Source organism: Cynoglossus semilaevis, chromosome 4 (assembly GCF_000523025.1).
Source record: "Cynoglossus semilaevis isolate Cse_v1.0 chromosome 4, Cse_v1.0, whole genome shotgun sequence".
Lineage (NCBI taxonomy): Eukaryota > Metazoa > Chordata > Actinopteri > Pleuronectiformes > Cynoglossidae > Cynoglossus > Cynoglossus semilaevis.
Genome location: NC_024310.1, coordinates 12,893,754 through 12,909,251, shown reverse-complemented (window position 1 = coordinate 12,909,251; position 15,498 = coordinate 12,893,754). Strand labels below are relative to the sequence as shown.

The 15,498-nt window shown below is 37.0% G+C and overlaps 2 protein-coding genes across 2 annotated transcripts in view; one reads left to right on the top strand and one right to left on the bottom strand.

Annotated features, from left to right (window-relative positions):
• The first annotated feature begins 712 nt into the window (after positions 1–712).
• On the top strand, positions 713–7,591 carry ca4b (carbonic anhydrase IV b). The gene is made up of 8 exons (XM_008309272.2): positions 713–1,321; positions 1,453–1,497; positions 2,176–2,340; positions 2,909–3,054; positions 3,248–3,340; positions 3,415–3,481; positions 3,916–4,076; positions 4,509–7,591. The coding sequence occupies exons 1-8, from the start codon at positions 1,261–1,263 to the stop codon at positions 4,677–4,679; spliced, it is 909 nt and encodes a 302-aa protein (XP_008307494.1). The 5' UTR covers positions 713–1,260; the 3' UTR covers positions 4,680–7,591.
• A 764-nt stretch (positions 7,592–8,355) lies between these two features.
• Positions 8,356–15,498, bottom strand: part of LOC103378164 (RIMS-binding protein 2) — a 9,696-nt gene continuing 2,553 nt past the window's right edge. The window contains exons 3-7 of the mRNA XM_008309273.3: positions 11,219–11,456; positions 9,965–10,121; positions 9,666–9,787; positions 9,465–9,536; positions 8,356–9,372 (exon numbers count right to left, since the gene is read on the bottom strand). Coding sequence (XP_008307495.1) covers positions 9,307–9,372; positions 9,465–9,536; positions 9,666–9,787; positions 9,965–10,121; positions 11,219–11,440 — 639 coding nt within the window. The 5' untranslated portion in view covers positions 11,441–11,456 and the 3' untranslated portion in view covers positions 8,356–9,306. The remainder of the gene's footprint in view (positions 9,373–9,464; positions 9,537–9,665; positions 9,788–9,964; positions 10,122–11,218; positions 11,457–15,498) is intronic.

The window sequence follows — 15,498 nt, the reverse complement described above, 5'->3', positions numbered from 1 at the left end:
TACACATATAAGGAGAAACCACCTGTATGAGACAGACATCAAGTAAGTAAGAGAGTAAATATTCAAATAACTCAACTACTGGTAATATTTACTTTAAATGCATTATTATTGCAGTTGGTTGTTCAGTATGGAGTTTCTAGTTTTGTAATATGCCAAAACATACATTTAATACGTGACATTTAATTACATTTTTTATTATATCACACCTACATCTCTTGTAAATCTTGTATGTGTTTGAAAGAGTATTGTTGTTGTGGATAAATCTATCATTTTAATTGGTTTGCTCCGGTTAAATAAGTCTTATCTTATCTTATCAAAGTGTAAACAAACCACAAATTGCAAAAGTCTCAGAACATACTGACCTTCCCAGCATGTTTCTACCAATCTGTCAGGTGTGCATTTGTTTCATACAAGCAAATTTAAATCAAGGTTAAGTCCATATCCATGTTTTGTTTTGTTTTTTATATATATAATGAAGGCCCATAAAATCTAAACTAAAATGAAGCCAAATTATGTAAAATTTAAGTTTACATTCCAAAACAGTAACCCATGAATAGAAATAAATCAGTCATAATCATAATCATAGTCATAATCTGTCATTAATCGTAAAACTTATTGCACAGTGGCTTTGGAAAAAAATAACAAAACATAAATAAACAGGACAAAAGTGTATTGAGAGTAACATATAAAGAGCTTAAAGCTATCCACGAGATAACTTAAATGATAGACCAGAAAGAGTAAGACACGAGTAGCTGAAAAAAAGCCAAGAAATGTGATTAAATTGGCGGAGAAAATGCTAAGTGAAATATCTCAGTATAAACAGCAGGAAGGGCATGGTCTGTAGCCAGGTTTATAACAAATAGCACAAATTCAGACAAACAGTAACTAAGATTTCTAAACTTCAGCAACCCGGGTGATGAAGTTAATTAGCCCAAAACAGCAAAGTTTAAATTTGTCAAGAATACTGATACATTTATAAGCCCAAACAGTAGTGGCAGAAAAAGAAATGTTGCTGACTGAACTGAATTGCTCCCACCAAGCCCTTTTAGGTCCATTCATTAACTTGAGAACATGAACCCACAGATATGAGGGTTTGTTGTGTGTCAGTGATCAATAAAGGTGAAGTCATAAAGGTGAAGCACGATCTCTGGGCTGTTCTGACAGGGTTCGACCAGCCTTATAACCAGTCTGATGAACACTGTTCTCTGTTAGCATCCTGGTAACTTCGGTTTAGATTTGAACTCTTGAACATTTTTTGCAATGCTACATCAATTCCTTTTACTTTTGTTGACGTCCTCAGTCAGCACCGTCTCAGCAGCAGGTATGTTTTACCAGAGAAAAACGCAATATCACATGACATAAATACATGTTTTTTGAATATTTGATTGTTGTAGTGGCATTTACATTTACAAATACATTTCTCATGTTCTCCTTTGTCATCTTCTGTCTCAGATTGGTGCTATCAGTCTCAGTACACATGCAATAACACCTGTACAGGTAAACCAAGCTGACAAACTGACAGACTGTTGCAGGGTGTTCACTTTTTCAACAGATTGTTGACTTATGATCTTAACTAGATCTGATACAAGTGCAATTTATCTTTTACATTACATTACACTTTGGTTTTTACAGACAGCAACAGCCGCATCTAATACTAGCCAGATGTCTTTGAGTAAGTTAGAGTTAATTCCTTTTTTCTTTTTTTTGGTTTTTACAGACAGCAACAGCCGCAATGAAATAAAATAAAAATAACAACATTTTACATTGCCAAGATAGTTTGCTTCAGGTAATGTCTCAAAACATGAGATTTTTTTGTGTCAGCAGAAAATGAAACAGCCAGCAGATAAATGTTTACCATGGGACAGCAAAAATATCAACAAATAAATAATGACAAAATAAATAAATAAAAAATAATTAATAATAAATTAATTAAATCAAATTACACAAACGAACAAACAAAAATGACAGAATACATACGTGTATGTGGTTCACTCCTCAGGTAAAAGTACAATAAATAGAAGATAATAGACCCACTAGATTTGATGCACCTCATTTAGACAAATGCACAAATAGTACAATAAATAAATAAACATATTTTTGTAAGAAGAAAAGCTGAATGTTTTAGTGGAAAACTACAGCTGTGTTTTTTCTCCTCCCCTCCGTCTGCCTCCTCAGGCCCAGCCAGGTGGGGCAAAGTTTCTGAGCACTGTGACGGCAGAACTCAGTCTCCTGTGAACATTGTTAGGAAAAGAGTTCTGCCTGACGGACGACTCACTCCGTTTCAGCTCAGTGATTATCTACACAGGTTCCGTGGTCATCTCGTCAACAACGGTCACTCTGGTACGTCCTGACCGATCGTGATAATGTTCAAATGTTTTGATTGCTGCAATAAAATTGTTATTCAGTTTTCTTTTTCTTCTATTCCCCTTCCATTTAATTCCTATTAAATATTGAAATACAAATTAATTCTTGTTTTATCCATTCTTCTTCTTCTACCTTCCTTAGCTTCCTTCTCTCGATTAATTCTTGTTTTATCCATTCTTCTAGTTTTTTCATTACTTCTACCTTCCTTAGCTTCCTTCTCTCTTGTTCTTTTCCTGTGATTAATCTACCAGATAACATTCAGGATTTCCCTCCTCCTCCTTCTATTGCTCCCTATCCTTCACCTTCAGTTCCTCTTTTGTTTCCTTTGTTCTTCCTTTCTTTATCTTTTCACTTCATGGCTGCTGCAGTAAATCATTTAATTTGACCTGTGTTGATTACTTTATCTCTGAACAGCTCATAATCTCACAACGTTGTGTGTTTCATTTATGAAGTGATTAACAAAAACATTATAATAATCTGTTATGGCCTTGTTGTTTGTTTTCAGCATGTCTGTTTCCTGTGTTTGTTTTTATCATTTCTCTAGTTCAACTTGATTTGCCCTCCCATATAAAGATCAGTGGAGGAAATCTGCCAGTAACGTACAAGGCACTTCAGCTCCACCTGCACTGGGGCAAACATGGAGGACCAGGATCTGAACACCTGATAGATGGAGAACAGTTTCCAATGGAGGTTTGATGTGCAGATGGAGATACGCTCATATAGTTTAGGGAAGGCGATAACAATCCGATAAGTTTCCTTTCTCCTCCAGCAAGCTGGGGGCTTAGGGTTACCAACTTCCTTTTCAGCTGAATATGGGACACATATTTTTGTTTCCAATTCCATTCTACGCTGTAATTAAAGGCTTTACATGTTTCATCTACAGATACACATAGTTCACCTCAAAGAAAAGTACCACTCATTATCTGAGGCTTTGAAGGACCGTGCAGGTTTGGCTGTTCTTGGATTTTTCTTTCAGGTAAATACATTCTTCAACATGCAACAGAATTGTTTTTGATATTTAAAAAAATACAAAACGTGGTTTTGTTACAGGAGTCTGAGTCTGAGAACAAGAACTTCAGTCCCATCATAAATGCCTTGGAGGACATCATTCAACCATGTAAGTCTGAAAACATTGTCACTGAAAATAAGTTGATGTGATGCCTCTGTTGAAACTCTCATTTTCTCATCACCAACGCAGTGAGTGCCACGATGACGTTTTGTTTGTACTTTAAAAAAAAGCGTGAGTGCCACAATGACGTTTTGTTTGTACAAAAAAACAATCTTTAAATAAACAGGTTAAAACAATGAACAGAAAACAAAGATACTTCTCTAAGTACTATTTACTTTATGTCTTGTGAATCCTGGGGTAAATCTTTTAGTGACTTTATGATGCAGTAGTTGTAAGATAACACTGCATCATAAAGTCCCTAAATATGGACAACAATGTAGAACAAAAGCTGTGTGTAGTGTTACACTGGCCTCATTACAGCACTGATGGATCATACAGATTAAATGATTATTTCCTTGTCTTGTTAATGTTTGATAAAACAGACAACAGCACCATGCTGGACCTGTCCCTGGCTGAGTTGATCCCAGATTTTAAATCCCTTAATGAGTATTTCCGCTACGACGGCTCCCTAACAACACCGTCCTGTGCTGAAGCTGTCGTCTGGACTGTGTTTGAACACACCATTCCTCTGAGCAGAAATCAGGTATGAGGTTCCTTTGCTGATGTCACATCCACTTACACACACTTTTATCAATGCAAACATTGTTTGATATTAATCTTTGGATTTGAGAAATGATCAACCACAAGATTTCAAATCAATTTCAAAATGTTAAAACTCATCAAAATAAAAAATGTTTAGAAAATAAGGATCTGTTGGTAATATATACAGAGCTGGGGACTTCATAGAATAATATATATATACAGAGCTGGGGACTTCATAGAAATAAAACATTTGCCCAAGTCACTTTGACACCAGATGCCCATTACTTTACACTGGTAGCGGTACAATTAGCAAATTTCTCCCTACAGACACAGAATCATGTAGCTGCGTACAGACTTAGCTCTCTTCATACCACGTCCAACTCTCCACTCTCTGAAGTACAGTCATTTTCATACTTGTGGTTTTTTTCCCCAGCTCTCTGCATTCTCCAAGCTTAAATTTTCTGATGGACAGCCGATGATTAACAGCTACAGACCAGTGCAGCCACTGAATGGGAGACAGGTGTACTACTCTAGAGGCCATCTTGCTACCACCAGCAACATGCTAATCCTCCTGGCAGCACTGGTTACATACAGCACTCTCTAAACACCAGTTATCTTCAAAGTATAAACATTGACCACTGATCAGACAAAGTGTATGATCTGTGGTTAATGTTTATTAAATGAAACGTCTACATTCCAAGTTATGGAATTTATTGATTTTTAACACTTCATTATGTAACTTTATGTAATTTGGGGGGTGGATATACAGTATATGTATTTATGTATGTAAGTAAATGTGTAGTATGTCAGTAAGTATTGTCTTTATTTTCATGCATTTTATTTTTTAATTTTTAAAAAGAAATAACTACCATAACAATGTTTACCCTATGGGGTTTGGTGTTTGTTTTTTGTGTTTTTATTTTTAAATTAACTGCTATAAAAATGTTTTGAAAACTGATACAACTTAACTGTAGAATATATAAAAATCTTTTTCAACTGAACTTCTCAAAATTTTGAATACGTAAGTAGTATTTTATATATTTCTTATTATATATTTATTTTTATCAGATCGATTTTATTTAGTTCCATAAACTACCACTTGGCGGCAGTACTCAGCAAGTCTCAAAATCTTAGAGACAGGTTGCAACTGAATGTGGTGGACTTCCGGGTAAAAGATTGAACTGACACACTGTTATCAGGGCTAAAAGAAAAAAAATAAGATTTAGAAGCTTGAAGTTGTATTATTTGACTGAACATTTTAAAGTAACACTCTTCTGGTCTGTAATATAAATATAACTATAAAAAATGTTTTTACACATTCAGTTAGATTTTATGGATAATTTGATCTTGTTGTTTTTTGTTTCATCTATATTGTATAGTTATAATTTGTTTTGTTTTTTTATCTCTTGGTTGTTTAAACTTAATTTTATGAACTGAAAAAAAAAGTTTTACATCAGAAACCAGAACAATTTTGACTGATTCATTAGTTCATGTAAAGTTTTACTAATCATTTCTCCTGTCTTAACAAGTGCCTCCTCTGTGGGTTGCTTGGTTCCTTTCCTCCACTTCCTCTTATTTCTCTGCGTGACTCTGAGGTCTGAGCTGTTGTGACTTTATCATCTCTTTGCAAATGTTCTGTTGCTGCAAGTGCATTGTTGCACATCACTTGTGAAGACATTAAAGGTCTTTGCTGCACCACCCCCACTCACACCTCATCTGGGACTCGCAGATGCAAGTGACTTCTCAGTAACACAAATAATACGTTAACCACTTCCTGTCACCGATGCTGCAGCTTTCAGGCATTTTTGCCTTTCGAAAAGAACAAACGTCTGTTGTGAACAACAGACGTTCAAACTGAAACCTTGCTGTAGATATTTTCTTGTCATAGCAGCAGCTGCAGGCAGCAAGGTTAGCAAAGAGATCTTGAAGAAAGCAGTTGACGTTGGACTCGCCCCAGTCTGATTTTTTTCCCCCCCAATCTACTCTACCAAATGTTGACCATCATCTGCTTGCTGCCGTGTTTGCTGGTGAAGGTGGTCACCCAGGGAGCAAACAGGGAGTCCACTGGTTAGATGGTTGTGGTATTTAACATGCCTTTGTACAATAAAGGATTAAAGGAATTAAATTAAGGGCAGATTAAACTAAACGTGACTGATGTGATTGACATGCATTGAGTTAATATAAAAAAGTTATGGTGATTTCCAAGAACTGAGTGCTTTGAAGATACATGGAGAAATTGCTTGGTCGGTTGGATGCAGTTCATTCAGTCCAGTAAAATTTGAGTTGATACAATTTATTTAGCTGAAGGTCAACAGAATTCATGGATTTGCCTTGTGCCATATACACAGCTACCTTCACTTCACTTTGCTGTCTCATCATTTTCAAAGGAGGCAATGACTTCAGTGCTGGTTAGCATGGTGCAGCATTTTTCTGGTACTTCTTGGTGCTAGCATGCTAAACAAAATCTGCATAATGGAGCGCATTTCACACACATATTTGCAAAACACTTCTGAAATAATCCTCACTTAAGACTGGGTACATTACAAGTCTTACACTATGTTCTCATTGCTGTACTATTTCCACACTGCCCACTGAAGGTTCTGCCAGGAGACCAACCAACATAACCAATAAAGGCAATGAGTACTAGTCAGACACAAGTGGGGCAACTGGACAAGCAATGTATTTCTTTCATGACTTAGTAAACACGTACAAATAGGGTATTTATAAGAAAGACAGTTTACAACACTTACACTAATGAAATGATTTCAACTGCGATAACGTGTGATAAAATAATTGTCGGTGTTAATGAATTTACGACTTAACGCAATAATAACACATTAAAATGCCAAGCCCTAATATACACATCTCTTATCAGTCTGCATGTCTTTTATTCCTTTTATCCCACTATGTAGTTAACAGCTTCCTTTAACTTTTTTTGTGTAACAAAGTCAAACTGGTCTTTGATAACAGATCCTTTTTCTAGCTTCTTTCCTTTCTTGGGTTTTACATTGGGCTGCTTTCAGTTGTTGTGTTAATGCCATAACTCAGGAACTCAGGACTTCAGGTTTGTAATGAGAAATCTTTAATCTTATACCTATTGTTTACTATTATCTGCTGTTCAGTATGTCCTGGTTTTAAAAAATGTTTGCATGCGAGTATATGAGATTAAATTGTTGTACAAATGTCAACAATAAGATCAAAATCATGAATAAATCATAACAAAACAGTTGAATATTGCTAATATTTAGGCAAGACAAATTCAGTTTAAACTTGCCTCTCTACCTTTTCCTCCAAACCGCTTAATCTTGACTTTTCCTTTGATCATTCTGACAGCACACCTAACTACTGTCTCAATGGATTTGTGTATGTCTTGCACGACCCTCACATACTTCTCTGCCACTCCTGACTGTCTCATAAACCATGAACCCTTTCCTTCAGCCAAAATGTCTTTACTTAAGAAGACACAAACCCTTCTAGGATACAAACACTTCCTTGTGTGTTTGTATACTTGTTAAGACATATCTTCCTAGAACACTTCATGGTGTGTTTGTATACTTGTTAAGACATATGTTCCACCGAGACGACTTCCTTGTGGGACATTTTGCAGGTCCCCTGTGAGAGCGCATGCGTGGTGCCTCTTCCTATTTTACCACGTGGTTCACACCGAGTTAATTTAAAGATCACATTCACTTCTGCTTTTCCTTTCTTGGACGGCGTGCACATGCTGGTAAGACCCTGACCGACCTCTCTCTCTCTCCACTGCTTTTCTCTGTTGTATTACTTTTTAACATTTGTAATAAAGTTAAGAAACTCCTAACATTAAAACACCAGAATGATGCTCTGTGATGTTTTTTTTCCCTCTGCTGTATAACAATACCCAGTATGTTGCATTTGTTAATATTGAAACTCCTCGGACTACAGTGTCTTCGACGGTGCACAACCAGGAGCTTCATGTGTTACAGTGTTGTCACCCATAAAGTAGAAAGCACTACTAAACTTGAATGCACAGTGTAGTGTTTCCTACTTTATGGATGAGTGTACTGTTGGCTGCAGAGGACCGCACGACGACAAGAGACAGAAACCAGTCACACTGATCGAGTTTGAACTGTCGATAACCACAATGTATGAGCCGTCCGTCGTTTGAGAATCATGTATTAAATGAAGATGTTACAGATGATTTTGGATGAGTTTAAAATCAAATAAATAGGCAGATTGCATCAGATTACGTTCTTCAGATTTTATTTTTTTTACTTTAGATTTACAATGTTTTTTACATTAAAACAATTACTTTTTGTGCTATAATTACATAAAAATGTAGACTTTAAATATTATAAAATACAATGGGTTATAAGGCAAAAATAAACCACAAAAAAAAACAACCTAATAGTAATACTTTCCCGCCTTTCAGAGACAGGAAATAAGGCTAAAGTATGATTTCATTTCCCTTTGGTTTTAACAGTGTTGGACTTTTTATGTTTCTACAGAACTGTATTACACACATGGATGTTATAAACACTTCTGATGTATTTGTGTGTGTGATAAAAAAAATAAAGCAAAAAAATCTGATACAAAGCCCAACACTACAATCTTTTTTTTTTTTTTAATATTTCACAGGCATTTTCATGAAACCCAAATAATTTTTTAATAATATTTGTAATTTAAATATTTAATAAATTATTTTATTTATTTATTATTTTATCAATGCATTATTTTTTAGAACATTTTACCAGTGAACGGACACAAAATAACTCATTTCTCTTCACTTCTTCCTATTTACCTTACAGCAGTTGTCTGTAACGATTCACTTTCTCAACATTCTTTACGTCAAGTTCAAATTCAGACGAGCTCTGACAGAAGAATCTAAAATCAGCTGTATGACTTTGTTAATGTATTTTAATACTTTCTTTTTTTGTGGTGTGATGCTTTGCTGTCTGACGTGTTCATTAAAGCTCTGTGCTCTTGATTCTTGTTACATAATATATATATCTATAATATATAAGATATATAATATCTAATAACGGAGGTTGGAATAAAGCACTTTAAATACAGAATACTCTAAAAAAACAAATTAATTATCTTTTAGAATTAAATATTTCTTTTCTCTTCTTCTCTTGGCTGTTGTTCTTTCTCGTATCAATCCTCACCATTCTTTGACCATTTCAATCGCTCCAACCTTCTCTCTCACCTCTCTGAGCTTAGTGCTCTCTCTCTCTCTCTTTCTCTCTCTCGTTTTAGTCCCAGGCCGGCGGCTGCAGGAAGTTTGAGGGGACCAAACCTCGTCGACCATGGAGATCACCCTGAAACACATTTGACAGAAGTACAGTTGGTGAAAAGTAAAAGCCAAGATTTCCTCTCTCTGTAATTCTATTTAACATGTGATACCACACACATAATAGAACCCATCTTGATCCATTTCCCCCAGAACATATATTATGTCTCCCGCCCTGAAGCCGAGTTCATCCTGCAACGAAACACATTTAAAACAAGTTTTTCTTTTTTTAATTTTAGGTTGAAATGTTGTGGGTTTAACAGACATGAAGTCAGTAGGTTGACATTTTGTGGGTTTAACAGACATGAAGTCAGTGCTTACTTCACTGTCTATATTAGGTGAGCTTTCCCATGGATCGTAGTCAAACACAGCCACCATTCTTTGAACAACCGCATCATCACAGAAGCTGCCAAAGTCACTGAGAACTGAAGGTGAAGACAGACCTGTGGAAACGAAGGCCATGAAACAGGGACCATACATGAAACTATGTCCAGAACCTTCTTTAAAAAATAGAATTTATGTTGCTTTCAATGTCAGGCCTGTAGCCATCCACATTAGCTACATCATGTCATCAGCTCACAGACTAGCTCGGAGTAGATGTTCAGGAGTTGAGTCAGCACCTGTTTGGTCAACAGGAAGGAATCCCTGCTGCATGAGAAGACGCCTCAGGTAAACATCGTCCACCGGGATTTCAGCCACCATGTTACTGGGCACGTAACCAGAGAGGCCGCCGGACTCTCCGTGATAGAAACCGTCGGAGTCTTTGTCTCCACAGATCTGACCAGGGCAGAAAGATTCTGTTTTATTTATCACACAAGACAGCAATTCAAAAATTGTTAAAAAATATACCAATATATATCTTAAATTAATTCGTAGCTACAGGTAGTTATTGTATATACATCAGATGATGGCCGTAGACGTCTGGTTGTAAATCCTGACTACACTGTAAACATTAGGGAAATGTTTAACTATCATTACATTTTTAAAGCACTTTCACTTTATTTCTGCAGCTTCTTCTACAAAATGGTATATTGTAGTTACACCCATTTCCTGTGTATTGTCCACAGCTGCAAAGTAAACACCTTTCTTTTCAATTCTCAAGATTACTGATATGATCGCCACGTCTGCCTGTAACATTTTCAATACAGGAAAAAAAAACCGTCATATCGCTGTTTTCCTCTTATATAAACATCGGTTTTATTGTCATCTGCTTTATCTAGAGTCAACTATAACTATTATTAGTTGGTTTAGAGTCTGCTTTGTTTTTGTCCTAGTGAATAAAGTGTACATGAGGATGACTTATCGCAACTACGTGCTGAGGAAACATGGACTTTTTTTTGTTTTTATCAGTACCGTGGTTCCCCCTGATCCACTTTGAAGAAAAAAAAATTAGGTTGCACACGTGTACCGAACAAGAACACACGTACGGTACAGTCCTGTTATGTGCGTCATTGAACTAGGCTTTTTGTATTTGTAGTTAGCACCACCTACAGGTCAAAGGTACGCATACTCTAATAATTGCACAACTGCATACTTTACCATTAATTTAACATTAACGTCAACACTGACAGACAGACAGACATTGTAGAAATTTAAATTGCTATTTTTTATGAAATATCTATAGAAAAATTTGGGGATTCATGTATTAAACTTCAATATGTAAATATAGGCTGATTATAAATCTGATTATTTTTCATTTATTTTCCCATAGACTTAATCTAAATATGATTTTAAATATGAGATAAATATAAACAAATAAAAATAATAAATAATAATACATAAATACATCATACTCTGTGACCTACAGCAGAGAAGAACCAGATCCAGTTCATTAGTGGTTTATTTAAACTAATGTAACAACAAACTAGGTTCACCTTGATGATCTGTCCTGGTATGAAAGGCAGTTCCTCCGCTGCTGTGTCATGGTTGGGAGACATCGCTGCAGGGTTGTACGGATAAAGAGCCACAAAGAGTCGCTCCACAGGTGTAGACACCTGACTCGCCGTCTCCAGCTCCCATCCCCGCAGGTCCTCTGGAGAAGCCAGCCTAACTTCATCTGGGTAAATGAGAACGTCCAGCTCCAGCCTTGACTCCATTTACACCACGGCTGACCTGTGAACAGTGTGAACAGGCAGATGACCGCTGCAGACACAGGCCCTGCTCTCAACACTAACCCAATTGACGGGAACTGAGCAGAGGGAGCCGTAATCCTCTTTAAAGAAGGTCAACAAGTTGATTGGTTCAGCACAGACTGTGCCAATCATCTGCAGGATAAGTCATTGATGCAACAGCTTAACAGTTTTTTATACTTCTACTGGACAGGGTACGTGTCAGCGGCCGCAGAGAAATGTCCAGATGGCTTTAAGGGTCGTCTGGAAAAGTGTGGAATAACAAGTAAACATACTGTACCTTTTCTGACTACAGTATATACTGCTGTACAAAGTTAAAAGTACTCATATGTCCTTTGGACACTGCAGTAACAAACTTTTAGAGGTTGTACACAGAGGATGGAGGGAGCCACGTGTTTACAGACTACAGTCATCAAAGACAGAACTGCTTTTTTGGTTTTATCAGCAAACATATCTACACAATTCCTAAAAATGTTCTTTACCTTTATGCAATACTTCAAAATTCCACAAGGTGATACTAATACAAGATGTAAGTCAGACTGTGGAAGACTCACTGTAAAAACGATACTTTCCACGTGCTGAAGGAGATGGAGCAATAATGGATGTCCGGTTGGACAGTATGACGTCTAAAACATATTTCTAGTCGAACAATCAGTACATTCACACCAAAAAAAACAAAACCCATATACGTTACCTATAGTTTGTCAATATAGATTTTGTCCATAAGAGGGCGCAGTAGTCTACGAAAATCTAGAACGTCAGTTTAAGACCACATTACCATTACTGTATAGATAGATGGATAGACTGCTGTGTTGTTATCTCTGTATTCACTGTAAGGTGTCTTTGGGTGACAGAAAGGCACCTATGAAATAAAATGTATTATTATTATTATTAGACAGACAGACAGATTGAGCCTTAGCTATAGCAGCTGAAGGATAGTGAGGAAATACAATGGTTCAGTCTTGATGGTAAAAAGAGAGAATGTTAAAAAGAAACACAGACAGATATATTTTGGATACTGTAAATTTCTGCTTAGGATTTTATCCAAAGGCATTTTGCTTTTCAGCCCTTCTCTGATTGTGCTGCAAAAATAGACGTTTCAGTAATGAGGACGGGAGGAGGCATGATACTGCAGAAAGCAGAAAAGGCCCGAGCTGCTGTGGTTCACTGTGACACAGCACTACTGTCTGTGACCAGATCAGCATTAACTCCAATTATATCAAGCTGAACCACAGGGCCGCCAAAGATTTGGAGGAGAATCGATTGATGTCGCTGAGGATGAGAGTGTTACTGTACGCAGGAAGAATGAGAGGATAAAGAGGAGGAAGAATATTAATGATCTGATAATGACCAGACCACAGTGTTATCTGGAGAAGAAACAACAGTCTCTAAAGAAGACAGAACAGCCTGGTGACAATATTTATAACTCCTGAAGGGGAATCAGCAACCACAAAAAGACTTCAGACCAATGTCCAAATAACATGTTCCTGACTCAGTTTATCTTTATATTTCCTGGTTATTGAAAAGAATATTGGATTATACTCTTGGCAAGAACTTAACAAGGACTTAACAAGAACATGAGACATGAAATGTTAAAAGCCTAGGCTATCAAAGGTCAACATCGTCATCAGCCAATGAAAAAAGACTCTACTCACCATTAAGTGTTTTATACCTGGAGTAACATGAACTAAATTGTTGCTAAAAGACTGGATTTTACCAAAGGTTCGTCAATGTGATAGCCTTAAAAGAAAAACTTAAATTAGCCCAAACATTTTTTTAAAATTGCAGATCACATCAATTTATATAATATAAATGTATATATATATAATGTGTCTCTTTGTGGTGCATTTGGGTCTAAACCCCAAGCGTTCAATAACAAGGTTAGCCAAAATGTAGCTAACCTTAGCTCCATTACCTAAAGTCTAAATGCTTCCTTTCCTGTTTGTTTTACTAGTACTATTGAATCACTGCCACCAAAGATTCTTAACCGCAGCAAAGCCAACGTCTTCATGAAACCATTTGTACTGCTGCAGTCATTTTTTTCTCCTGTTATATAAAGACCAAAGAGCTGCTTCTGAGCAGGATTTCTGTGGAAACGGTTACCATGCAACAGCACATTACTTTGCCTAATACCAAGTTATAACTTCTGTGTACAACTGCTCTTGTTTCTCTGCCCTCCCTGTCTGAGTGCTAATGTTCTATTCCATTGTGTTCTGAATTTCTAAATTCTATTCATACAAATCATGAAGTTGGGAAGACAAGTTAGAGATGCGTGGTCGAATCATGTAACGCAAAGCCTTGGAACGTGTACGACAAGCACATGAGGTTACTGTAGTAAGAAGATACTAGAGTACTCGGCAGGAACAGTTAATGTGGGGAAGGAAAGGTGCTGAAACGGTGTAGAAATCAGAGGAAGGAGGGAGAAAAACAGTGGAAAGATCAGGGATTAGGGAGACTGTGGAGCGAGAAATGTGGCAAAGGCCGAGTCTGGAAGTCAACAAGTGGGTTTAACAGAGAGGTAAAGCTGTTACAGCAGGTTAGGTAGATAAAGAATAAAAAGAAGGCATGCATAGATGAGTACAATCAGAAGCTAATAAAGCTAACAACAGTGTATCCTTATATTATTATTTCCTCGACCTTCGGCATTCGTTGGTCCCGTCACTATCTCATATAAATTTATCAGAGAAGTCCTGTTCCATCACTCTGATATAAGGCATCAAAATTCACCAACTGGTTTCAGGAGTACGCCATACAGTACTTGGATTGTACTACCTTTCATTTGCAGTAATACAGAACAGTGGTGTACCACACTCCCATGGTAAAAAACCCTTTGGATATCAAGGTTTTCCATTGGCTGCAAAAGATTTTGTATTGGGAAAAAAATAAAACAGTGCCATAAAACTTTCATCTTAGCACTGTGGTGATTCTAATATAAATAATACAAAAGTCTAAATGTTAGTCTGAATAATTCATTGTTGCATCCTTGCAGCAGTCATGCACAGCAGCTGTCTCCATGCCTGAAACAGTCGGTAAATCTACAGTAAATGCACAACACGATGGCAGCTGGATGAAAAGTCCGACCAAGTACAAATATATATTTTTACTGTTCGTGACTAATGATGGAGCCGACAGACACCTGGGATTAGCAGATATGTCAGAAGTCACTGTGTAATAACATGTCACGTGTTTACGAAGCCGGAACTAAAAGTGATGAATCAGGCTCTCTCCCAGTCTGAGCTGGCTGCTGCAGCACGGACCAACCAGAGTCTGTGGAGCTGAGAGGATGTCACATCGATGTCTGAGCTGCACTCAGTGTCAGGCTGCAGGGAGAGAGCCCTATTTATAGACCTGCCTCTGTGCTCCGCTTCCACATTGCTCCACACTTTTTACTTTTTTATCCCTTTTGATGGGAGGATATTTCTGGATCAGTGGAGCTTCGCCTAAAGAGCGGGAAATGTTGAGTCAAATCTTAATTCCTTTAACAAACCCACGTGACCTCCCGCTCACCAGGGTCCTTAGTAATGCAGGATTATAATCCCGTTCCGTGTACTCCACGATGGAGTATTACAGCTTTCACAGGTATTTAGACAGCGCAAGAAAATCTGTGTACTTTAAAAAACAAAGTACCAACACTGACCTGTCATTACTTTTATACGTTCTTTGTAATATTCCTTTTGTTTGACGCATTTAATTATGGATTTAAACAACTCTTTCCAGTTATTGTGCCATTTTCTTTTCTTATGAACGTATTTAATTTTAGATTTCTTTTTTTAGTCCTCCTACCGCATTAAAACAAAAATAAAGACGCCTTGCTCTTATGTTTTGGTTTTGAACCTCTCATCATAAGTCGGTCTGATTTATTTCCAAACTTCATTGCTCAGATGACAAACCCTGATCTATCCTGATCAAAACTGGTATTTCTATGAGTTGAAGGGATCCTAATTTAGCATAAAAATAAAACACACTGAGTGGCTGAACTGTGGAACCAATCACAACTGGTGGATTGGCACAGAATGGACCGGAAG

Coding starts and splice junctions, on each gene's coding strand:
- ca4b (XM_008309272.2), top strand. CDS start 1,261: ATGCTACATCAATTCCTTTTACTTTTGTTGACGTCCTCAGTCAGCACC. Junction 1,322..1,452: donor CAGCACCGTCTCAGCAGCAG/GTATGTTTTACC, acceptor CTTCTGTCTCAG/ATTGGTGCTATCAGTCTCAG. Junction 4,077..4,508: donor TTCCTCTGAGCAGAAATCAG/GTATGAGGTTCC, acceptor TTTTTTCCCCAG/CTCTCTGCATTCTCCAAGCT.